The 25,640-nt window shown below is 43.4% G+C and overlaps 2 protein-coding genes across 3 annotated transcripts in view; one reads left to right on the plus strand and one right to left on the minus strand.

The window, feature by feature from the left end:
• Positions 1 to 1,618: 1,618 nt before the first annotated feature.
• On the minus strand, positions 1,619 to 5,745 carry LOC147198141 (NXPE family member 3-like). Of its 2 annotated transcripts, none has more exons than XM_086124454.1 (5): positions 5,608 to 5,745; positions 3,879 to 4,537; positions 2,800 to 2,870; positions 2,497 to 2,703; positions 1,619 to 2,305 (listed from the first exon to the last, which is right to left on the minus strand). In XM_086124454.1, exons 1-5 carry the CDS (start codon positions 5,692 to 5,694, stop codon positions 1,719 to 1,721), a joined length of 1,611 nt encoding a protein of 536 aa, XP_085980580.1. In that variant the 5' UTR covers positions 5,695 to 5,745; the 3' UTR covers positions 1,619 to 1,718. The 2 variants fall into 2 exon arrangements, with proteins under 2 accessions (XP_085980580.1, XP_085980579.1); XM_086124453.1 differs by having other exon boundaries at positions 3,879 to 4,660.
• A 3,051-nt stretch (positions 5,746 to 8,796) lies between these two features.
• The window catches only part of LOC147198142 (vang-like protein 1), a 32,929-nt gene continuing 16,085 nt past the window's right edge, over positions 8,797 to 25,640 (plus strand). The window contains exons 1-5 of the mRNA XM_086124313.1: positions 8,797 to 8,930; positions 14,161 to 14,402; positions 15,047 to 15,218; positions 19,648 to 20,076; positions 20,878 to 21,053. Of these exons, the coding sequence (XP_085980439.1) occupies positions 14,341 to 14,402; positions 15,047 to 15,218; positions 19,648 to 20,076; positions 20,878 to 21,053 (839 nt within the window). The 5' untranslated portion in view covers positions 8,797 to 8,930; positions 14,161 to 14,340. The remainder of the gene's footprint in view (positions 8,931 to 14,160; positions 14,403 to 15,046; positions 15,219 to 19,647; positions 20,077 to 20,877; positions 21,054 to 25,640) is intronic.

Below are 25,640 nucleotides of genomic sequence, written 5' to 3' on the forward strand. Positions count from 1 at the left end.
TACCATTTTGAGACCGTGTGCCTTTCGTGACACTGAGCAAACATGTTGTTGGTTGTGGTGGTGGTGGTGGGCTTTTTTTACAACACGCGTCCCCGCGTTGATGCGTTGGTGCCATTAGGACTCATGTGTTTTGGCTTTTGTGTATAGGGTGACTAAACATGCGTATTTTTAAAGCATGCAAACAGCAACAAAATGTCACTGTAAAGAGCGCATGTAAACAAAGCATTCCAATTTAACTGTGACCTGACGGCACTGTTTGCTATTAGAGACACTGCTAAACAGCCATGTGAGTCAAGGAAACATTCAAGTGCACCCACGCAACCGGATGAGAGTCAGTCAGTATCTGAGATATATCAAAGTTTGCCTTTACAAAAAAAAATTTTTGCGAGGCGATGGTGTGATTGTGACAAAGTTCACAAATGCAACTCATCTTAACTCATTTTGAATGTAATTATTTTTAGTTCGGGTTGGCACAGTCGTAGAACGGTTAGCACGTCCGCCTCACAGTGCAAAGGTGCAGGGTTCGATTCCTGCCTTCCTGTGTGGAGTTTGCATGTTCTGCCCATACCTGCGTGGGCTTATGGTTAGTTCATTAAATTGTGATAAAATTGTCAAGATCTCAAAATGTGCCTACTTCATGACACGTTTGTGCTTCCGCCATGCCAAGACTCTTGTGCACATCTTGCGCAACAGCGATTGAAAGGAGCCACCTTGATTGGCCATGATTGAAGTCAGCAGTTCCGTCCGCATTCGCCAGTCTGCGAAATTACCAACATCGGATCCAACCCGCCTCAGCACAAAGTTTCGCTGCGCGCCATAGAGGAAAATGAAAATAGAACCCCTTTTTTTTTTTTTTTCTGTGCTCTTGCCAAAGTCATGACGCATTTGATGGCGGCGCGGGCACCCGCAGCGGCTCCCTCTTGTTGTCTGTTTAAGAGGGAGGAAATTTCATCTGTGCTGTATGTTGCACATACAGCACATTTGACAATATTATTAAGTTGTACTTGATACTTGATCTAGAAACATCGCTTTGGCGCTACCTGCTGGCATTTTGGTGTGAAGCCGCTTTGTATATTTTCTCTTTTTTCTTTCATTGATGACCTGGACTGATGTCTTATTCTACACGTCCATGTACACTCACAAGTGGCCCCTTAACTGCCGTATCTTAACAGGAAATGTGATCGGGATGCATTTCCATCCACTTCCTCTCGTGCTTTCCTTTCCACGTGCAGTTCATCGAGCTATTACATGTTTGTCAGCATCGTGAGAGTCGCACTGCCAAAAATCTCTTGCGGCCCTCAGAAGTGATGAAACGATTTGCACTGAACCGTGAAGGCGAGCCGAACTCGGAGAAGCACTCAAGTTTCATTGTCAGCATCCAAAGTCAATCGTCTCCTTGGTCTGCAAGTGGAAGACGCGCTTGACTGGTTCAATAACAAATGTTAAGTGGGTGCGATACAGCTGCGAGGGGAAGTAATAACTGTTTTACTTGTCGAAATCAATTCTATGCACAAGGATAAGATGATTTTTAGCTCCACGGCCCCCCCTACAGCCATTGTTCAGTTATTTCCATTTTTCACGGCCCTCTGAATAGGGATCGTCAGTCAGCACGGAAGGATTACTCGCTCTGTTAGTTTTATTAAAATACTGTGATTCCATCAATTACAACTTCACATTTTTTTCCGTTTCGGTGAGGCTTCGAGCATGCAATCACACTTTCAACCTGATTCATTTGACAAAAATGATGCATTTTTCCTGGTGGCATTACGGCAAATGTAGGACAACATCATATCTACCATGGTCTTGACAATGGGCCGAGGAGGGTGTTGGTCGTGAGGTTCGCGGTGCGCCACGCACATCTGCCAGGCATCCACCCACATAACGTTGATACCGTTGAACATGGCACGTAACACAATGTCCTGCTGCAGCATCAACCAGTCGCTTTTGTACAAGCTGACGTCCCGTTTTAGGGCCTGAGGGTTGGCCGTGCGGACGACCACCACTGTCTCTGGGGACCGGTCCAGGAGTCGCACCACCGCCTTGCGGATATGCCGAATACGCTGTATGTACACCTCCACGGGGAAAGTGCTGAAGTGAGCCCAGATGCCGAGCGTCACCACCGTGTTGGGACCGCCGGTCAGGCCGTCCAGCTCGTTGGCGATGTAGCGCAACTCGCTGATCATGACGGGCTGGATGCGGATAGGTGGGCCGTGGAAGCGGTAATTGAGCAGAATATTGTGGGTGACGTCCACTGCCATAAAGGGCCCCTGCTTTTTGGGTTTCTCCAGGGTGATATTTTTCAAGCCTGCAGAGCAGAATACAAAGACAGATGATTTCTACAGATGCCACAAAATGCTAGCAAATAACTTTTTTCCCCCCTCATTAGAATGTATTCATTCATTCATTCATCCATTGTCCGAACCGCTTTATCCTCACTAGGGTCGCGGTCGTGTACCTACTTAAGATAAAAAGGTGTTATGAGATGGAAATGCTCACCCGGAAGTACAGTGAGGAAGTACTCGAACCACTGGCGCATAGTGGAGTCGCCGTACATGTAGACTAATTTGTTGGTCAAACACTGAGTGATGGCAGATGCCTTGTTAAACTGGCGCATGGGAACGCCGTCCAATGGCCTCCACGAATCCTGGTAATAGTACCCAGACGTCGCCAGCTTCACGGGGTCCAATTTTTGACGGCTGCTTTCTAAATGGATGACAGACACAATGATGTTGATGAAATTGCAGCGCCCCCCCCCCAAAAAAAAAAGAAGTGAATCATTCGTTTGAAGGTCTGCAGTACCCTTCCTAGAAGGCAGCACATTGATGGAGTCTGTTGTGGAAGCGTGGATGGGAACTTTGATGTTCTTGCCACTGGCATTAAATAAAGCGAAAGGTGGATTAGAAAGGTTGCAACTGGAACATCAATCATGCGATTCCACCATCACTTGCGAGAGATGGTGTTCAAAAGGAACATCGTGCATGTCATCCATGAAAAAGGAAGTCCCCATCGCTGCATTGTACCGTATTTTCCGCACTAAAAGGCGCACCTAAAGGCCTTCCATTTTCTTCAAAGCTCACAGCGCGCCTTAAAATCCGATGCGCCTTGTGTGTGGTCATAACGGTAATATTTCAACCCCCAAATAGCTCTTTGCTAGAGACATGCTTACAACGCAGAGTTCAAACTTAAGGTGATCGGTTTCGCAGTTGAACACGGAAATAGAGCAGCGGCAAGAGAGTTCAACGTTAATGAGTCAATGTTCTAACTTGCTGTTGGTTAAGTGAACTGTGTCGCTGCTTTATTAAATAAATTTTACTGAAATCTGATCATCGCTATATAAATAAGGGTGTAGCGTAGTGTTCTGTTGGCATTTCCTTAAGTGTAGCTCCATCTAGTGGATGCATTGTAGATTGCGTCGTATAATAGGTGCGTCCAATATATAAGAAAACCTTTATTAGTCTCGCAATGGAGAAACTTTGATCCTCTCCTCTTTCATCTATAACTGCTTCAGACAACAAAGTGTATGCAGAAAATGGTGAAGATTGCACGATTGTCTGTGTCCTATGTGTTGTGTTGTGTTGTGTTTTTGTTATTTTGACTTCAAAATGGCGCCGCAAGAGTGGCTGCCTTTCCAGCAGCTCCTATATTTTGTTGTTCTACTTCTTTCCCTTTCGTAACTTTGCTGCTGTGAATTGGGAATTTCGTAATCCAGTGCGCCTTTTCGTGTGGAAAATAATAAAAATAAAATACTCGGTATTGATGATAGGTCACACAGGGATGAAACCAAGTTCTATATAAACAATAGTAGAGGTGAACTTTCCAACAGCAATAGCTAGTTCTGTTTGAAATTCTCATGTCAATCAATTATTATGTGCACAAACCTCTGAAAGAGCAAAGCCTCCTTTTTGGTGATGAGGTTTTTGGCGTAGCCTCCTGTGATGTGGTTGTATCTGGTGTCACAGCCGAGCCCTTTGGGCTTGTAGCAGTACCACTGCTCACCGTAGTGAAGGTCCGTGTAGTTGCATAGTGGCCCCTTGTCTGGCGGCAGGCACATGTTGCACACCGTCTTCTCCGAATGACGGCCACGGCGAAAGATGCTGACAAAGAAGACTCGATCGGGCCGTTCCTCCCTCAGGCGCCGCAGCACGGCGACGGCCTCGCTCGAGTGCACCATCATGACATCAACCTGGGCCGAGCCCTTCCACAGCAATGGAAATCGGACCGAATAAAGTCCGTTTTCGTGGTCCAACACTTGTCCAGCCACACCCGCCCTGTACTTTGGGGAGTGTAACCGAGCTAACAGGAAATCACCGCCGTAACGCTTGGGTCGGCCCTTGAAGTCACGCAAGTGGACCTGCACTTCCAGTTGGTCGCCCACGTACCAGTGCTGGTCGTTTTTGGAAGGAACGATTGTGAACAAGCTGTGAGCCGGGTCACTTGTGTGGGACAGGTCCGGCGATGCTGAGCCAGAGGGAGGATGGGGCCAGGCGATGGAGTTCAACAGGTTGCGTTCCTCCTGCTCTTCTTTAGGTGACAGGGACTTGGCCACATGTGCACAGAAGGTGATATTGTGGTGAAATGTTTGGAGGCTTTCAGAAAGATTTGATGACTGCTTCCGGGTCTGAACCTTGTACATTGGTGACACTATATCGTACTTCCACTTCTGAAGAAAAGACACGATATTTGAGAATCAGAATCATCTTCATTGGCCAAGTATGTACAACACACAAGGAATTTATCTCCGGCAATATAGGCGAGCTAGTATTGCAATAACAAGCAACTATGATTTACCTTCTCACAGAGTGTCGATTATTTTGTTATTTTATGTTAACTATACCCGCACCACTGCACTGTGGTTGAAGGGAAAGAAATTTCGCCAAATTACGTAACTGACTTGTATTTTCTACAATTTAAAGGTGCAGTTGAATACATCCTCGTTCCACTAGATTCGCAGTTGATGTGATAGATAAAGGCATTTACCTATCGTGCCATCAAGTGATGGAATAGCTTCCTCCTCAAGACAGACAAAGTGACAAATACCATGTGCAGCCAAATTGAATGCATTTCTTTTACGACTGTGCAATTCGTGTCTGACAAGTACGTGCGTCTTATCTTTTGTTGTTCTTTGAATGACGTCGACGGACTGTGCAATTATCCAGTCTGACAAGTGCGTGCGTCTTATCTTTTGTTGTTCTTTGAATGACGTCGACGTTTAGACGACGAGTATGTCGTATAAAAGGAAATCATTGTAAGGCGTAAATGCAAGATTTCACGGCACAAATGTATTGTTGTACGTACTAATGTAAACGTGTCTTATGTTTTTGACTGATGTGATGTTAAAAATATGATGTTTTTATTTATAGATATTATATAGACATTTTATAGACTAACTGTCCTATTCTGAAATGCCCAACAGTTTAATTTGAATCCCATAATAAAATAAATGTGTTTCTTGACCTGTCATGTTTTAAAAAGTGGTACACAACTTACAAATTCTTCCAGTTCCGAGGCACATAAACTTGTGAGAACAATGTATTATTATCATTATTATTATAACTGTAAAATGCAAAAATAAAATAAAATAAAAAAGATGTAACAAATTTATCTTACCTCCCCAATGGTGATGAGGCGCAGCAGCAGGATGATTCCGAACCCAGTGAGAATGATAAGTACATATTTCCAAACATTTAGGGACATGACTTGGATCGTGTTGATTACCCACCGCCGCCTTGTAAAGATAATATCAAGGAAGTAACGTGCTTGTAGCCGACGTGTGCACATTTTGAGCATGACGTCTCTGATCCACTGGTTAAAGGACACTTTGATTCTCTCCTCTTTCATCTCAAACTGCTTCAAACAACAAAGCGTGTGATGGAAAAGTGGTTCGGACTGCACGACTGTCCGTGTTTTATGTTATGTGTTGTGTTTATTATTTTACTTTATGTTAACTGTTTTGTTAAGCGCTTTGTTACAGCTGCCGCTGTTGTGAAAGCGCTATATAAATCAGCATGTATGGCATTGCATGTTGGGCTCACCCATTAGGAAGTGCCTCCGAAGACCGCCACGAAATGGAGGACATTTCCACTTCAATATATTAAGATAGTCAGAATAGAAAATGGATCATTTCACTGTCAAGTGTACTGATCAGAGACAGGATAAGCATAAGATGTAGCCCACTTCCCTTATGACATTTACACACAGCGCACATGAGGAACGACAGACAGTTAAAGGAACTTTTAATTTGACTTTTTTTGCTCAAGTGGCAAAAATGCACACAAATTTAGCATTTGGAATGTAGGCTTTTTACTAAGCGTGTGTTTTATATAAGTATCGAAAAATATATATATCAAGCGTTAGAAAGGCCATGTTTTTCTGTCTGTGTAGTTTTAGCACCATCTAGTGGCTTGTTTCGGAAAACAAGGTCTGCCCCTTCACTGAATATCAACTGAATCCCAGCTCTTCAGAACCAAAGCAAGAGCAATCTGTCACAAACTGGCCCCCTTTAAAGCAATTAGTGGAGGATTTTTAATGCAATATGCTCAAAAATTGGAACTTGATATCGAGCGAAGAGTGAAGGAAACCATTTGTGCTTCTAAAAATGAATTATCTTTATTCACAAGAGTGCTATAAAGAGATATGGTGTGCCTATTTTAGCTGTATTTGCACATTTACCTTTCTACAAAATCAAAACATGATATACAACAAGACCCCCTCACCCGCCCCGTGTCAAAACACATCACACTCCCAAGGCAGCTCATGTTAAATGGCATTTGGAGTATGTACAGTATTTGCTAAAAAGTGCAGTGCGGGCTACGAATGGCCCCTGGGCTGTAGTTTGGACATCACTGATTTACCCCAAATGCATGTTTTTGAATCTGAGAGACAGCCTAAGTATCCGTTGAATACCCACCCAGGCACAGAGTGGAGATTCAAACGCAGAACCTCCAGAATGTAAGGTCGACATGACCTACACAACTGTATGTAGTGTATTTATTTTAAATATAGACAATAAATCCAACCACCTTTCCATTTCCAATACTTGTTGTCCTCAATTAGGTTTGTGGTTGAGCTGGAGCCTGTCAGAACTGATATTGGTGGGTAGGCAGCGTACACCCGAGGGTCGCCAGTCAATCACCAGGCACATATACACAAGACAACCATTCACATTCGCACATATGGATTCTTTCAGGACAGTCGACTAAATTAACATGTTTCTGGAAATGAGAATAAGCGCCACGAAGAAAGGCCCAAGTTGAAATTTCAACCCAGAACGTTTCAGTTGTGATGCAAATAGTCTTAATGGTATTGATTAGCAGTGAACGGCCCATGTGATTTGTTATGCTCCTTTGAGAGGTTCTGTCAAATAATTCTTCGTATTTTATGGTTTGGTCCCCTACAGAGGGGTGGCAGGTGTTTCTCCAGATGACCGCCATCCATCTTTAGCTTCTCTCTGGAGACACTAACACAGATGTACAATGCACATGAAATGAGTCAAAAGGCACACAAAGCTTGGAGAAAAACCTCACACAAAACTTCATCTGACATTAAATTTTCATTTTATGGAAATTAAATACTTGACAATTTTAATCCTCAAATTCCGGTGATGTCGTTTATCTGAGGATCAGGCTATGGATGTGAACTTACTGTTGACCTTCTCCATTAGTCTCAGGCATTATACAAAGTACGCTCCTCCTCGTGTGCCTGTATTATGTGCGTCTCTGCTGTGTGATTAGGCCTGGGGGGCTGGTGGCATTCTTCATGTTCACAGCAGCAGCAGCAGCAGGAGGAGCACTACACGCTTTGTCTACACGCTGTGCACAAAGTAGTCTGGCCACAGGGAGGCCGGTATGATACCACATCAGAGTTGACCGCGAATGGGACAGGGAAGGTTATGAAGGCCATTCAAGGGTCATTAAGTTTAACTGTTTGAGCTATTGCGGGTTAAAATCTTTTGACTAAACACTGTAAAATCCCTTAGTTGCCCTGACACGCGAAAATGAGTTAACTTTCTTGTTTGTCACAAATATGCGTGGTAAAGATTATTTCATTAATAGTTACGTTTGCAACAATCAGTAGCAAAAAGTCTCATTCACGTCTGATCGATTCCACATCCGGGTCAGTAAATGGCGGTAATGCTGGCTGTAAAGATGACCACCAGTCTTTAAACTGTACAAGGAAGGAAAACATGCTCCGGCTCAGTTATGCACTTATATAGCACACAGGCCGGAGCAGTGAGGACAGTATGCATACTTGAATTTTGTTTGTGACAAACGCCAATTTTTGCAGGTAAGGCATTTATCCAGCATTTTTTTTTCTTTTTAATGTGTTTTAATTCCTCCTTTGACTGTATTTCGAGGTCTCTGTATTCTATTTGGTTGCTACTCCAGTAGCCCGCATTTGTGGTTGTTTTTCTTTTTTATGTTTTTGTTTCATGTAGAATATGTATATCCTATTTTTATGATGATAACTTCTGTGTGCCCAAAAAAAAACCCCAGCAGTGATTTAAAAAAATTGTAGTTACATAATTTCTATTGTTATTTATCTATTTATTTATTTACAAATCTTATGTCTAGATTACAAACCCATTTCCGCTGGTAAAAACAACAACAAACACGGTTCAAATAAACGGCGTACCGTCCTCGGGCCGGTTTTACACATGCGCAGTACGGCGATGAGTGCAAACGGACTTCCGGATACGTTTTGTGCGACGTCCAACTAAAGTAAACTGTGCTACTTTGTAAGGGCGCCCTCTGGCGGCAATAAGCTACATCGCCCTAATTGAATCCACCGCGTGTGCGTGCGCTTCTTACGTGCGTGTGTGTGAGGAGGAGAGGAGCTTCCTCCATGGTGCCCTGCGCTCCTGTCAGCACAATGGCTGCGCTCGAATGAGGGAAGCGTCTTCGCCCCTGATTAAGGAACGATGAGGAGGAAAGGTAGGACCCTCGTCGTCGTCACCAACCACAAACGGTCATCGTTCCACCAATTAATGATTCCGCTAACCCACGCGAGACGTTCACGATTCGTTCAAGTTCAACGCAGCCACGGGTGGCTTTTTACCTGCGACACGATGACGAGCATGAAATAAGGACTCGGATGACGTGACGCCGTCCGAAATGCCATTTAAATCGATTTTTTTTAAACGATTTAGAAGATTATAACAGTATTGTATGTGTGTGATAATAGAGGATCCGGTGCATCCCATCCCCGGATAAAAGAAAAATGCAGGCAGGCAGCCGCCGTCTGCACAGCTGGATGAAGCCTTGCTTTACACAACCTGCATGCAAAACGCATGCACGCACACGTCCTCCACGCGTGGATTATTGATCAGGGCGGTCAATCGGATCATTGTGATTTGTCCTCTTCTTGACAGGATTTTGTATTGCGGGTGTTAATGAAGAGTGGACTATTTTACACGCTGGTGTCGTGTGGCTGGAGAATAGACCCTCCCCATGCAATCACCCCTTGCCCCCCTCACCCACCCTATGCGATGTACTTTTATTGAAATGATTTTAAAAACACGTCACAACGATGTCTTTATTCCACCGATTGCTTTGGACAAAGGTTTGTTCGGAGAAATGCATGAAACGTTGCTCTCCTGAACAGTACATGCATAATTGAGGTAATAACCATCTCACACATGTGCCTCCGTTGCTCAAATGTATTTATTTTTTAAACATGAAAAGTCATCTTTGAATACAGTGCTTGAGTGATTTGTTTAAAAAAAGAAAAGCAGGTTTATCTCTGACTTGGTCTGTGATGGTGTAGTCTCCTGACTTTGGTACAGTATAGTCAGCGTGGCTTCAAGTCAGTGATGACCCGAGTGTGAATGGAAATTGATATCACTCTCAAAATGTTCCTTGTGATTGTCTTTCGACCGCTCCGTGCTGTAGTCCGCATTTCTAAATGAGCATTTTTTTTCAGCACATCAGATTTTAATAATAATCATCATCATCACCATCATAATCATAATATAATGTATTTAATCATATTTAGGAAGTAAGTGTTAGGTTCAGCAACAGGTGGAATTTTTTTTTTCTGGAGCGCTAAAGACGTAAATCGCAACGCAAGGTAAAATCTCAATTGCGCAAGCTTTGACGGGTCCAACTTAATTGTTTGTATTTTTAATTCTTTTAAATCAGCATCAAAATTAGCGTTGATGGACCCATAAAGCCGCCTCTGATTAAAATTTGCTGTTGACCAGTGAAATCAATGCTACAGGAAGGAAAGCAGACAGCACATGCTCTCGGATGTATGAAGGGTTGTGGCGCAGGGTGGTGATGGGAGGGGGGGGGGGTGTACAGGTGCCATGGCAACCAGGCTTCAGCATGTGATGAAGTGTGAGGCTGATCCGGGTCATTTAAGGTGCCGGAATTGCATTAGTGGAATCTCACATTCCAAACCTCAGTCTGACTCTCGCTTGGCACTGTTTGGAGGCCAAATGTAACTAGAACTTGTTTCTGTTGTATTATGGAGCAGGCACGGTGGTTGCGAGTGGTTAATGCTGTGACCACCCAAACAAAAGTTGGTGCTTCCCTGTGTGGAGTTTGTTTGGGGGGGGGGTTCCCCATGCTACGGTGGGTGACGTCAGTTCGACATCAATTTGATGTTGAAGATTGGATTTGGATGTCATACTGATGTTGAATTAACATCAGATGCCCACTAGGTCATGTATGGTGTCACGGCAGAACTCAAATGGAAGCTGCACCTCTTTGGCTTCTTTGCATTACTTCTTTAATTTAAAAAGTACAACACTCCAGCATCATCATGCAGCATGCATCGGCACAGGTGATCAAATGTAAGGTAGTGTGGATTATTGTCTTGGCTGTTAAACAAAGCAGCCGGTTGTCCTAGTGGTTCGCAAGTCTGCCCCACAGTTCTGAGGATTAGGGGTCGAATCTCAGTTCTGGCTTTGCAGACTGAAGTTTTCTTGTTTTACCCAAGCCAAGCTCTTTCCAAAAATCATGCCATGCGACGTGGCTGATCGAAACTAGAATGGACTATCATATAAAAAAAAAAAAAGAAAATAAAAAACAAAAACCCTCACATACAGTCCATTGTATTGTATTATTTTCATTAATCGACGAAAACATGCGCCGACTGCCGAAGTTAGGGCTAGTTGAATTTGTTGATGTGTCCATTTTAGAAAAATATATTTCTTTGCACTCATAAAATGTATTCTATGTGAATTATAACTTCATGTCATCTGTTGGTTTAGTGTGCCGATTAAAAATTAGGCCTTGTTACTTTCTCTCGCTCTCTCGCTCTCTCTCTGTGATTGTATTGTCAACTTCCTGTGTGATGAAGCAAGATGTCTGTGGTTGGGGAGGGGCCCCATTTGCATATGCATATGACTTCCCCAAAGGATTAATAGTCAGTCAGGTGCTTCTTCGAAAGTAGCCGTCAGGTTGTTTTTGAACTGTTTCCTTGTCTGCACGTTTTTTTTTTTAATTCAATTATATCTCTTGTTATTCATCTCTCATCGACGAGAGGCTTAACATTTTTCCCCGGGCAGTCCATGTTCCACATGCACACAGTGTAGTGTATGAATTGCTCCCTCCATAAGGAAAAGTGTTGATAATGTTGTTATGGATGCCCACTTTTTTCGCTCTCTCTCTGCAAGATGTAGTTGCTATCGTCTAGTTTTTAGTATAATGAAAAAAAAAAAGTCAGACTATCCTTGACCCAGCAGAAAATGCGATATATGATATAGTCGCTCAATTGCATGCCTTAAAATCAGGCTCGTTTCCGTACGACAAGAAATAGAGTGTGCAAAAATGACATTGCTGTCTCTTCGACCCCGGAACAGATTATTTCCATTTTCATCCTTTGTGAAAAATCATTTTGGTTTTGCATTAGAGGTCCCACTGCACATCTAACGCTAACATTGGGACACTCTGCTGGTGCTGATCTACTTCTTGTTCAATATGGTTATCGGTAAAACGCTGTTCACGTGGCTTAGTGTCAAAATGATTGCCTTCCATGTAAAATGTATCCACTGAATCACGGCTCAGACGTGATGTGACCTTACGAATCTGGACTTTGTTGCGCGCAATAGTAATATACAAATAATGTGTATTTTGTCTTTTGGAAGGCCGCCTGGCGAGCGGATGTGCTCACGCATGATGACGGAGGCTCCTCAGCCGCTAAATAAACGCACTAATGAGTGTTTGTTTTACATTAGTGTCACTTTCTCGCTCCTCACTCTCTTCTCGGCGCACTCGACCGCGCGCATCCGCACTCATGCATCACCGGACATCTTGCTGCGTATTACTGTAAATGTCTCAAAGGAAAACTAGCATTTTAGAGGGGGGAGGTGGTTTGAGAGAAACAGGATGGGGGAGAGAGATTGAGAGAGAGAGAGAGAGAGAAATTTGACATTCAGTGCATCAGGAGTCCCACTTGTCATTTTTATTAATATGAATGTCTCAGCTTGTAAGCGATAGTTTTTCTTTCCCTGTGGCGGACATTTTTTCCGGATGGCCTGGTTCAATGCCACCTCTCTCGCCTTGGCCCACATTCCGCCTCTTCTGGCCCACAGGCCGGCACCCGGGAGGCGGGGTTTAACAGTTAGTCATCAGATCATCATCTTATTCATCAAAGCGCGTCGGGCCGTCGGGCGAAGATTGTGAGGCCATTGTGCTCTCGGTAACGCATACAGCCCCCCCTGCTCACATGCAGACGAACAAGTCGATCTTGCACATCTCTCAGTCTGATTGATTGTTATTGCTTAATTGGGTTCCTCGGCTTGCGGCGTTGCCGCGGCAACAGTGGACGCTCCAGATGTCAGCCCAGATGAGACGTAGACACGAAATGTAATGAAGTGGCACCCCAGAAGATTTTTCATGATGTTTTATTCTATTCATTCCATCGTGTTTCTCTTGGCTGCACTGCTCCCAGTCTGTGTATGTGGATGTTCATTTTTTTTTTTCATCCAATCAGATTTCAGCCTATTTGGTGCCATGTAGACTTAATCTGCCCAGGGCCTTCAAAACCAGTAGCGCTGCCCGATGTAACTTCTTAACCTATATTAGCAATGCACGGGATTGTTTCTCAGATTTCATGGGAAGGAGCTCGTCGAAAACAGAAATGACAGACACCTTGTGAACAATCTGCATAGAGAATAACCTCCTACATGCAAGATTGTCCTTGTCGTGTGATAGACGGGCAGTTGCCATGACAACAGCGAAGCGACAGGGTAATGAATGGTCGTGGACGACCAAGCGGCGGGACATCATCGTGTCCGCAAATGGAAAGGACAGCCTGGAGTCTGGACAGATCATTGGAAATGACTGTGCGTTCGCATGAGATGAATAAAACATGAGCGTCATTAGACGTGCATTTGAACCTCGTCGAACATCTGGGGCCTTTTTTTTTTTCGTTTGAATTTTTATCTAATTTATTTCCTTTGTGTCAATATATCAGAATTAAGCTCGTAACCTAAATGCTGTCGGACTTTTTCCTGGAATGAATGCACTTAGCGGTCCTACAATACAACTGCACGATGTGATGATTTGGACTTCAATGGCTGTTGTGCTAGAGTGACACTTAGTCGGAAAATTTGTGTTAAGGTGTGAAGTTACTGTTTCGACCCAGGATTAGGGTTTGAAGAACTGTCCTCGAATTAGAATTACGGTTTAAAGTTGGGCTTTCAAATTTGAGTTTCAAGTTCAGGTTTCTTGCAGGGTGAAGTTTTCAAGTTAGGGTTAGGGCTTCAAATTATTTTATGTTAAGGTTTCAAATTCGGGGTTGAAACCAGGATTTGGGAGAATTATTTTCTTTTTAGAAGAAGTTAAGAACTGTCAGGTCACATGAAATTTTTTTGACATGAGTCAAAGCTCCAATATTAGGTGTGATGGATTATTTGATTGTTTAAAAAAAAATCCTCCAGTGTTTCATTTTCTTGCTATGCATGACTCAGAATCAACGCAGACACAAAGAAAAAGCACAATTCTGAGCAAATTATTTTATTGATATTGTGACAGAAAGCGAAAAGTGACTTGAGCGATGATGTAAGGCTAAAGAAATGGAGTTGCACAACTGTATTTTGTTTTAGTTTAACAAGTGTTGATGGCGTGTGTGTGTGTGTGTGTGTGTGTGTGTGTGTGTGTGTGTGTGTGTGTGTGTGTGTGTGTGTGTGTGTGTGCGCGCATGTGTGTTTTTCAGGTCAGTGCGGTTGCCAAAGAAGTTGTACGAGGTTGTAGTCACTGGCTGTGGATTCCTGAGGTCTTTTATAGGCCTGTTTCCATAGCAACCTCCTGGTCCTCCCAAGGACCGCCGCCAAACATTTCACTTCCTTCCAGCACAAAAAAAAAAAAAAAAAGCGCGCCCGTGAACGCCAACGGAATGGACACAGAGTCGACCCACTCGGGCTATTCCAGCCGCTCGGGGAGGTCAAACCGACATGGGTGAGTTTCTTGTCAGTTCTGTTGTTGATTTGGGTCTCAGGATAACTTTGAGGAGTTGGTCAAGTGCGGGAGGGAGGCGGTTGACAGACCGTCATGTGATTTGGGGGCGTCACAGCTCGGCGGCTCTAATCACTGATACACTCGGTCTGACTTGCAAATGAGAGAACATTTTACTTCACCCTCCAAGATGAAATGAATATACAGTATTTCCATAATCAACTATTTTTAAATGATTTTCTGAATCCTGTTTTCCTTTTTTTTTTTTCAAATCCAGTTGTCTCCTCACTTGGTCGACATAAATCAGCAGTTGACCACACAGCTCAATTTGTTTTGCTAGCATCTGAAAGTAAGGTCACGTGAATTGTTAGAGGGTGAAAAATCATGACGCAACAAACCACGAGTCACACGTCATGTTACAGCACTCGATGAGAGTATCTCCTGTCTAATTATTTTGTGTTTCTGCCCTAAAATACTGATTGCAACGATGAACAGCACACATTTGCTTGAAACTCTCTCATGGATTAAAACGGCCGAGCCATACGTCACCAAATTTGAGACAGCTCTGGCTCTCCATTCCATGTGATGGCGGGTGAGCGCATTGCCGTTCCCTTGACCTCACGCCATCTTTTTCGTCCTCCGTTCAGCGAGCGGGGCCGCGAACGTCACAAGGCCTGCGGCAATAAAGAAAGCAGCCGCTCGGAGAAGTCGGTCATCATCAATCCCCCGGAGACGTCCTCCCAAGATTCGCCGGTGCACAATGGCGAGCCGCTGCCAGGGGAGCCCTCGCCAGGGGCGGATCCTGGTGAAGAGGGCCAGGTACTTTCACAGAAACTGGCCATGTCAGCATTAATCAAAATTGCTTAATCCAGGTTGACATTTCAGCAAGATATACAATAATGCCAAGGGATCATAGAGGATTATTGTTGCTCTTGTGCAGCTTGACCCGTATATTCGAACCCCATATATGAAAAGACTGCTACAGTATATGGGACGCAGTGTAACCAGCAAGTGCTTGATTTTTTTTCTTTTTTAACCCTTTCAGGCACAGCGGTTACTACAGTGGACAGCTTATCATGTTATCAGGTTACAGCAGGGGTGTCAAACTCATTTCACATCGGGGGCCACATACGGCCTCGGTGGTTGTCAAGTGGGCCTGACCATTAAAATTACACCATACTCTGCTATAAATGACCAAAATATCATGTATTTCCTTTGTTTTGGTATAAAGATGCATAAGACTATTTTTGGAAAATGTTGAAATTTAAGAAACATATCTTTTACAAAACATTTGACAAAATGACTTGACTCTCTATATCAATTGGCTGTCTAAATCTGCTGATAGGTCCGAAATCCTCTCTGGTATAGTTTTCCTCATAAGGCTAATATTGGCAAAAGCTTGTCGCTTCTCGGGATGAACAAGTTCAGCCGCCTTCATCATGAATCTGTTCAACAAAGTCATCGTCAGAATACGGCTTTGATGCTCATGCTATCTCGCTAGCAATTAGGAAGCTTGCTTTTCCTGCTCTGTTGGGTCTGTCTCAGTGACAGAATGAGACTGCTGTCGTCTTCTTCTCCGATCAAAACAGGGTGCCCCCTAATTGCATCTTATTAAAAATATTAATTCCGCGTCTTGTATGCATTTTTTTCACTTTTAAATTACCCCGCGGGCCTGCTCGAACCTCCTTGGGGGCCGGTTCCGGCCCGCAGGCCGTATGTTTGACACCCCTGGGTTACAGGGTGCATGAAAAGGTTGAAAGGGAACAAGATTTGTTTGCTGGCTTTTATTTAAAAGTATTGAGGCATGACTTCTCGCCCGCTGTGTTGTTGTCGTCACAGAGGTTCTCCCACTGTACCTGTGCCGAGGTAACAAATGAGATATAAGGTGTATAATTAGTGACGCTTAAGAAGGGCCAGTCGGCAGTTAGGTTTTTTTTTTTTTGTTCGTGTCATAAGTGCTGCTCAGTACCTTGGTTGTGACCTTATGGGCCTTAAATACCAGTCCATCCATCCAAAATTTGTGAGGAAATCCTCGGCTCTACCTATTTTTCCTTTCTCCTGTCTCCTAAAAGACAAAACACACACCCCAAGGATTTCAAATGACTCATAGCCATCGCCACTTTCCATCCTTTGTCTGCATCGCATGGTAAACTGTGCTAGTCGCAAGTAGGCATGCCATCATCACCTTGGGCAGGTTGTTCACGTTTTATTTTTATTTTTTTTCACATTACAGCACATGTAAGAAGCTCCTGCACAAAGAGGGAGTCACACATTCTTACTGCCTTAGATCAGTTTTTTGGCACTTTGAGGAAAGCTGATAGGAATAATCTGCCATGTTCACACGCGCGTCACTGACACGAGGCCAGCGGCGCTCTGGTCACTTGCTGCTTTGTGAGCATTGGACGTTGTGACTTGATGCCAGAGGGCAGCAGATTGGGTTTCCCGGCAGCGCTGGCTTCAACTAAACTGAAATCACATACGGTAATCTCTTTTTGACCGGGGACTATCATGCCTTACTTATTTGCATATACTAAACAATTAAGAAGCAGGGCTTGGATAAAACATTGATTCAGCAAATTATTGTATCGTTAATGATAGGATATTGTGACTTATTATCAATACAGAAAAGTATTTCACTGCATTATTAATAATCTAATATTGTATGGTATTGCAATACCGATATTTTGTCTGCACAATATGGGATGCTATCATGATTCATTTTCAGAAAGTGCAAAGTATCTGTTTTGTCTCATCAGTGATATGGTGCAACCAAGTATTCTGTTGTTAATTATACAATATGGCATCATGGTATGTTTATAGGTAAAGTAAAGGATTGTATGTTCATGATATGGTATCCGGATATATAATGGACAGATAAGCGGTTTCATACGGTCTTATCATCGGCCAAATATTGTATAATTAGTTGTATGACATTGGATTGTTATGATCCATTTTTCTTTCTTTCTTTCCTTCCTCTGCAAAAAAAAAGAAAAAAAGATTATTACTTTAGCTTAAAGGGGAGCTGTGACCATGTCCATGTATTAAGCTGCCTCCAGGCGGCCAAGGCCAGCACACCAGAAAGAGCAGCACAACATCCACTGAACTGAAGCCCAAAAAATATCTGTTAAATTCTTTACATTTCATTTAATTATGTTGTTCCTGCATGTCTTCATGAACAACAGTATTATAGAGTTCTCCTTTTCTTATTGAAAAACACTTTAAAAGAAAAATAGTTTTGGGGGGAGCCTGGAATGAATTAAGGCAATTCTGTTCATTACAATGGCGAAAGGTGTTTTGAGTTGAAAGTGTGATCAAAAAAATCAACTAGACTCATATCTCAGAGTATATTGATACATTGTGTTGCTCTGACAACAAATACAGTATATCAATATACTTGAATTAATGTATCACCACTTCATCTTTGAGCCGGTCTTGTCATATCAACCAAGTGTATATTAACTAAGGCTTTTTGTCTGTCAGGTGCGGTGACTGATACCGTGTTAACCCCCAAGGTCACCATTGAGGCTTATGGCTTGTGTTTGTGACTGTATGCAAGTGGCCAGGGTGGACTATCTGACTGGGCCTGACACTGCAGTAATTCCTTCTTGAGCCTTTCTGTCCACTCTTTGCATTAACGTAGCGATCTGGCGGCCTGATTAGTGCGGCGATAATCTTAAGGATTAATCCTCGGAGAGTTAATGGCGGCAGTGTATTGGCTCTTCTCAGAGGGTTATTGTTTAGCAGCTTCATGACCTAGTCACATGAACACTTTGGTTGGGGAAAAAAAAAAACGTTTGCAGAGGTGGGCAACATTTAACACCTAATATGATGCTGTACAAAGTTAGTTACAAAAGCGGTATCGTGATACATTGACGTACTGCGATATGATACAGCAATGTGATTATGTCATTCTTATCTTGCCCTTGAATATGATTTATTTTTTTTAAATGTCAATGCGCATCCTTCGTTACCATTGGCTTGTCGCCTGCATGTCGTTCTCCACCCCCTTTATGTCACTTTCAACGCGTTAGGATGCGACATTTTAGCAGCCTGATTAGTATAGGTATCTTGGTTTCCGTGGTAACATCTGCAGACGTCGGAAGAATGTATGCTTCCTTTTTTATGTTTGTACTGTGCGTATGTTTGTCAAGGAGACAGTAGTCAACGTTCACATTCACGCATGAAATCTCCATTTTTCCCTTCCCCCATTTGCCGCACCATAAAGGAATTCATCGAGCATGGACTTAATTGGTGGGAAGACTTTCATCCAACATTTTGCAGGGCTCTTCTATTCCAGACTCCAAATTGACACCCTTGTAATCATATCATGTTTTTATCCTACGCTCATGTGTTGGGAGAATTATTCAGTGCTTCTTCACACTGAGGGGACAGCGAATAGCTAATGAGAATGAGTGACAATCTAAAAGTGTTTGTGGTGCGGATATGATAAGAGGATGAAAACGAAAAAGAATATGACTCTAATATATTGTGATGGGTGAGGGAAGAGTTTATCTTTTTATGTGTGTTGTATTCGCAATGTCAACGTGTGCATCCTCCAGTGGGCCTCTTACCCTACATTACATCAAAGCATTTTTGGAAGACTTTTCATTATGAATGTCCAAAATGTTGGAGAGTGAAATCTATTTTAACTGCATGCCCAAAAACACATTTAAGATTGGTCGGGGTTTTTTTTTTTTTTTTTTTTTTTGCACAATTACAGCTCAATCAAATGTCTTCAAAGTAGTTAAAAAGCAACATTCAGATTTTTCGGGGGGATTTTTTTATTGGCACCAAGAGTACGAAAATGTATCGTTTGTACCTTGGAGGTGGTCACCATTCTCTCAAGAATCTTCTGCTGGTGTTTTTACCCCCCTGCCTCCACCTTCTCTTTTAAAGGTAAATGCAATTCATCCATTAATCATTCGGATTTAAATACTTTGCAATTTTTTTTTTACTTTCGGTCTGAGTTGAAGGCCTTCTTGTTGTGCTTTGCATTTTGGGGCCAAGGAACTGTGTCAAAGTGAGTCGAAGAGCTCCATGTAGTGCTTTGCCGCCAACCTGTGGCGTCCATATACAATCATAAACCATATGCGACAATTACTTGCTAACTAAGTTTGTCGAGCTTGGTCTCTATGCCCCAAGAACAGTGGTGCACTGTATCTAAAATGCTCAAATTAGTCCCTCAGGTCAGAATTTCGCAGTCAAGATGTTTGAAATACTAAAATGAAGACGTCTTGCTCACCTCTAGGATGACAACTGGGGGGAAACCACCACAGCAGTAACCGGCACCTCCGAGCTCAGCATTTCCCAGGAGGAAGTGGTGGGCTTGGGCAAGGGGATACAGGACCGGACCCGAGGTTTCCGCCGCTACCTCCCCTTAGCTGTCGGCCTTTGCGGGGGTGTGCTGGTGCTGGCCACCCCACTGGTCTTCCTCCTCCTGCCCGTAATAATGTGGCCCGAAAGACTGCAGCCTTGCGGCGCCGCCTGCGAAGGTCTCTTCCTGTCCCTCTCCTTCAAGCTCCTCATGCTCCTCACGGCCATCTGGGCTCTGTTTCTCCGGCCAGCCCGCGCAAGCCTGCCGAGAGTGTGCGCGTGCCGGGCCTTCCTCACCACACTCACCCTACTGCTCACCATGTCCTACTGGCTCTTCTACGGTGTCAGGATCCTCGATGCACAGGTGAAGGCAATATGGTGCCCCAATGTGAACCAAATAAAAGTACTGTGGCGCCTTGAGTCATCTTTCAAATACTAAAATCAATAGAAATGCCGTCAACCTCTTTTCTGAAGAACAGTTCACTGTCTGACAATGTGCTGCCTGTTGTCAAGTGAGTTGAATTGACTGCCACCATACAGCACTCATATCTCAAATCTTCGCTCACAAATTAAAGCAAAAGTCAGCCGAACAGCAGCTGCTATCGGCAAAAAGTCTGAGGTCAGTTACTTCAAAAATGTTTGATCACACGAATTACCATGTGATTATTAAAAAATATATTTAAAAAATATTCTAAAAGTGACGTGTTCTGTTGCATGGAACGAGGGTGCCCAGCCTTTTCCACCTACAAAGTCCATAAAGTTGTTAATCGACCTCACAGTGCAGAGGTTCGATTCCAGCTCCCTGTGTGGAATTTGCATGTTCTTCCCGGGCCTGCGTGGGTTTTCTCCGGGTACTCTGGTTTCCTCCCACATTCCAAAAACATGCACGACAGGCTGATTGAACACTCTAAATTGTCCCTAGGTGTGAGTGTGAGCGTGGATGGTTGTTCGTCTCTGTGTGCCCTGCGATTGGCTGGTAACCAGTTCAGGGTGTCCCCAGCCTATTGCCCGAAGACGGCTGGAATATGCTCCAGCATGCCTGCGACCCTCGTGAGGATAAACGGCTTGGAAAATGGATGAATGGATGGAATCAGTCATCACCAATTTTTATTTGACTTGAGTCGTGTAGTTCAATATGCGCTGTGTGTCATGTGCTCCATTGCAGGATGAGGACTACCACGGTGTGGTCCAGTTCGCCGTGTCCCTGGTGGATTCCCAACTCTTTGTGCACTATCTGGCCGTGGTGCTGCTGGAGCTTCGCCACCTGCGACCATGTTACAGCGTGTGCGTCATCAGATCAACTGACGGAGAGACGCGTCATTACAACATCGGACAGCTCAGGTACATAGAAGCTCCTTCATTGTAAGTTCATAGTTCAACAATAAACATTTGGAAAGAAACGTTTGGAAGTAGTTGGCCTTGCAAGTCAGTTGTTAATCCAGCAACATCTGTTCTTGCTGAAATGGTGCCTTTAACTGTCCAGGGCCATGTTTGGTTGTGAAGGCCGTTTTGAAATCCTTTCTTCGCCATAGTGGGATCTTTCCTTTACTTGACAATTTTCCCGAATATACATGCTGATGAAATTGGTGCATTCAGATGGGGACAACCCCCAAAATTGACTTAGAAGCACCCCTGATATTGGTTTGAAAATTCAGCACCCGAAGCCAGTTTCCCTGAGCAGCATGGAATTTGGCGTGCCTGTCAATCATGATTAGAGGCACAAAAAAGTCTCAAGAAGTCATGATAAGTGATGTTAAACATTTTTTGGGTGACACTAAATTACAAAAAATAGGCTGGTGGCAGTTGTGTGAGAACTGGACCACTGCTGGGATGAAGTCGAACAGAGATTGTGAGCCAGGCACTCACATACTTCAACATGTTCCTCATTTTCAATTGCTATAAGACATAAAGGCAGGGTGTCCCCTATACCTTCACCCATATCGTGTGTGAAATCGCAGGCCCATATCAGATAGATGAAAGTGGCAGAACTACTAAGCCAGTCAGTCAGCCTTCTTTTCTAGTTTGCCTCAGGCGGTATATTCTAGAGGGAGTTGTGTGAACGCAGCTGTCAGACTTTCGTTTCTCATCCGATCGAGTGTGCGGATATGTCGTGAGTCAGAGACAACTAAAGAGGGCATGAGGTATACTTTATGAGTACCGTATTTTTCGGATTATACGTCGCTCCGGATCGCACTAAATCGCACTAGCCAAAAAATGCATAATTAAGAAGGAAAAAACATTTATAAGTCGCATTTTTGGGGGAAATTTATTTGATTAAATCCAACACCAAAACATACATGTCATCTTGAATGGCAATTTAAAATAAAAATAAAACTAGAGAACAACAGGCTGAATAAGTGTACGACATGCTAACGTTACATGATGGTTAATATACGTGGTTGTTTTTTTTTTGGCCCAAAACGCCTGACGACACATGGTCTTTTTTTCGGTAAAAATGCCTTACGATACTTGGGTGGTTTTTTTTTTCCGGCCAAAAACGCCTTCCTGTCCATATGGTCGTTTTTTAGGGCAAAAATTTTGGCTAAAAACGTCTTACTACACATGGTCGTTTTTTTTTGGCCCGAAACGTCTTATTATACGTGGTCGTTTTTTGGGGCTAAAAATTTGGGCTATAAACGCCGTTTTTAGCCCAATGGTCGGTTTTTTTCGTCAAAAATGCCTTACTATACATGGTCGTTTTTTTCGGCTAAAAACGTCTTACTATACATGGTCGTCTTTTAGGACTAAAAATTTCGGCTAAAAATGCCTTACTATACATGGCCATTTTTTTCGGCCAAAAACGCCTTACTATACAGGGTCGTTTTTTAGGGCTAAACATTTGGGCTAAAAACGCCTTACTATAGATGGTCGTTTTTTTCGGCCAAAAATGCCTTCCTATAACATGGGCTGAAAGCGTCTTACTATACATGGTTGTTTTCTTTGGGCTAAAAACGTCTTACTATAAACATGGTTGTTTTTTTCGGCTAAAAACGCCTTACTATATATACATGGCCATTTTTTTCGGCCAAAAACGCCTTACTATACAGGGTTGTCTTTTAGGGCTAAACATTTGGGCTAAAAACGCCTTACTATAGATGGTGGTTTTTTTCGGCCAAAAATGCCTTCCTATAACATGGTCGGGGTTTTTTTGGGCTGAAAGCGTCTTACTATACATGGTTGTTTTCTTTGGGCTAAAAACGTCTTACTATACATGGTCGTTTTTGGGGGCTAAAAACGCCTTACTATATATACATGGTCGTTTTTTTCGGCCAAAAATGCCTTACTATGAAGGGTCGTTTTTTTTTTTTGCCAAAAACGCCTTACTATACATGGTCGTTTTTTTTGGGCGAAAAGCGCCTTACTATACATGGTCGTTTTTTTCCGCTGAAAACGTCTTACTATACATGGTCGTTTTTTGGGAGTAAAAATTTGGGCTAAAAACGCCTTACTATACATGGTCGTTTTTTTTCGTCAAAAATGCCTTACTATACATGGTCGTTTTTTTTGGCTAAAAATTCGGGCTAAAAACGCCTTACTCTACATGGTCGTTTTTTTCGGCAAAAAATACCTTACTATACATGGTCGGGTTTTTTTCGGCCAAAAACGCCTTACTATACAGGGTCGTTTTTTTCAGCCAAAAACGCCTTATTATACATGGTCGTTTTTTTTCGGCAAAAAATGCCTGGTTACACATGGTCGGGGTTTTTTTGGCTAAAAGCGCCTTACTATACATGGTCATTTTTTTCGGCTAAAAACGGCTTACTATACATGGTCGTCTTTTAGGACTAAAAAGTTCGGCTAAAAACCCCTTACTATACATGGTCGTTTTTTTCAGCTAAAAACGTCTTACTATACATGGTCGTTTTTTGGGGCAAAAAATTCGGGCTAAAAACGCCTTACTGTACATGGTCGTTTTTTTCGGCCAAAAACGCCTGACTACACATGGTCGTTTTTTTTTGGCTAAAAGCGCCTTCCTATACATGGTCGTTTTTTTCGGCTAAAAACGTCTTACTATACATTAGTGATGGGTCCAGCGACACCGATGCGTTGACGCATGCACCGGCCTCACAGAGCAAACCACGTGTCGGTGCATGTGCTGCTTCATTACGTCACGTGATTGACACGTGAACTGCACCGGCGCAGTTTAGACTGCATCGGCTGCGTTGACACAGTCCGGGCTGCTAATTGACACATCGGCTGCATTGACACAGTCCAGGCTGCTAATTGACACATCGGCTGCGTTGACACAGTCCAGGCTGCTAATTGACACGTGAACTGCACCTGTGCAGTTTAGACTGCATCGGCTGCTTGGCACAGTCCAATCTGCGCCACTTAGTCCAGGGGGCGTCGACTCAGTGCAGGGGGCGTTGACGCAGCAAAAGCCCGCACAGTCTATCCTAAGGAAGTGCGTCTGGCGACACGATGCCGATTGCCGAAACAAGCCAGACCTCACCCTCGCTCGAATAAAAATATATGTTTGGGCAATACGGAAAACACACTGATTATCAGAAAAAATGTGTCCGTCTGACTTCGAGCGTCATGTCGGCTGTCATATAATAGGCTATTATTATATGAGAAGTGCTTTATGAACGTTTGTACTGTACGTCATACTCCAGTTGATTGAGAGGTCCCGCCTATAAGGGGGAGTTCCAGAAAGTGACTGCGAGTGAGCACACCGCATGTTTGATGACTCTGCCACATTGCTATTAAAAGTCACATAAAACGTAAACCTTGTCTGCTGACCATCATTACATCGGCTAGGCTAGTTTAGCTGTTGTCGTAGTTCAAAGCTTAATATGTGGCGTGGGTTGGGTCGGCGCCGCGAGTATGTGCTCGCGCTCACGCGCTCACAGCAGAGAGCAGCAGACTATCGACTGCTGAGACGCGCTTCACTCGAGTGACGTTGCTACAGTACGTGCATATTATGGAGCAGCTTCCGGACAAATACAAATTGTCCGCCGTGTAGAGCCATTCTGATCTCCTTTTGGAGAATAAGGTATTTATTAAAATCTCCTTGTCTCTCCAAGTGCCTCTCGGATTTTTGACATGTCTTATTCCATTGTGTGTGTGTGTTCTCCACAACAGGGGAAATAGCATGCATTAAACGCAACAGACTGAAATTTAAAACACTGGAGCATCTTATTTTTCTAAATCAAAATTTGTGAAGACAAAGCCCACAAGCATCCTCATTCACATGATTTTCACATTATTGAAACACATTGAATGATACAATATGAATGCATGGATGTGAATGAAATTGTCAAGGGTCAATGTCATCTTTATTGTCAAATATGCTTTATGTATGACATGCAGCATAGATGAAATTTCTTCCTCTCAATCCTCAGTGCATACATGCATGCAAACATGCTGTGCATTAAACACACACAGCTAAGAAAGGATAGCAGCTACCCTGTATAAAAAAGACATGTAATCTGAACAGTATAGACAATATAAACAATATAAACAGCATAAACAACAACATAAACAATGGCGCTTGTGGCTATTGTGGGTAGAGTGAGGTAGTGCATTGTATACACGTCATCATCAAATCAGTTTGTTCAGTCTGTCAAGTGGGTTGGCTGCAGGGATTTTGAAGGTCCAGCAGGTGGCAGTGGTCAGCGACACAGTATCAGTACAGTATCAACACAGTGTGTCATTGTGTCGACACGCCTCATGAGGCCTCATGGACCCATCACTACTATACATCATAGGTGTCAAATTCAGGTCCTGGAGGGCCGCTGCCTTGCATGTTTTCCAAGTCTCGCTGTTGCAACACACCTGATTCAAATGATCAGATCATCAGCAAGCGCTGCGCAAGCCTGACGTTGAACCTGTTCAATTTGGAAAACATGCAGGGCAGCGGCCCTCCAGGACGTGAGTTTGACACCTATGCTATACATGGTCGTCTTTTAGGACTAAAATTTTCGT

The sequence above is a fragment of the Hippocampus guttulatus genome, chromosome 11 (genome assembly GCF_054856545.1).
Source record: "Hippocampus guttulatus isolate MCC_2025c chromosome 11, RoL_Hgut_1.0, whole genome shotgun sequence".
Taxonomy (NCBI): domain Eukaryota; kingdom Metazoa; phylum Chordata; class Actinopteri; order Syngnathiformes; family Syngnathidae; genus Hippocampus; species Hippocampus guttulatus.

Excerpts from the sequence above, each read along its gene's own strand:
- LOC147198141 (XM_086124453.1), bottom strand. The coding sequence starts at position 5,694 with ATGTCCCTAAATGTTTGGAAATATGTACTTATCATTCTCACTGGGTTC. Across the intron at positions 2,871-3,878 it reads GAGGCTTTGCTCTTTCAGAG|TGGCAAGAACATCAAAGTTC; the intron begins GTTTGTGCACAT and ends ATTTAATGCCAG. Across the intron at positions 2,306-2,496 it reads CTTCCTCACTGTACTTCCGG|GCTTGAAAAATATCACCCTG; the intron begins GTGAGCATTTCC and ends TCTGCTCTGCAG.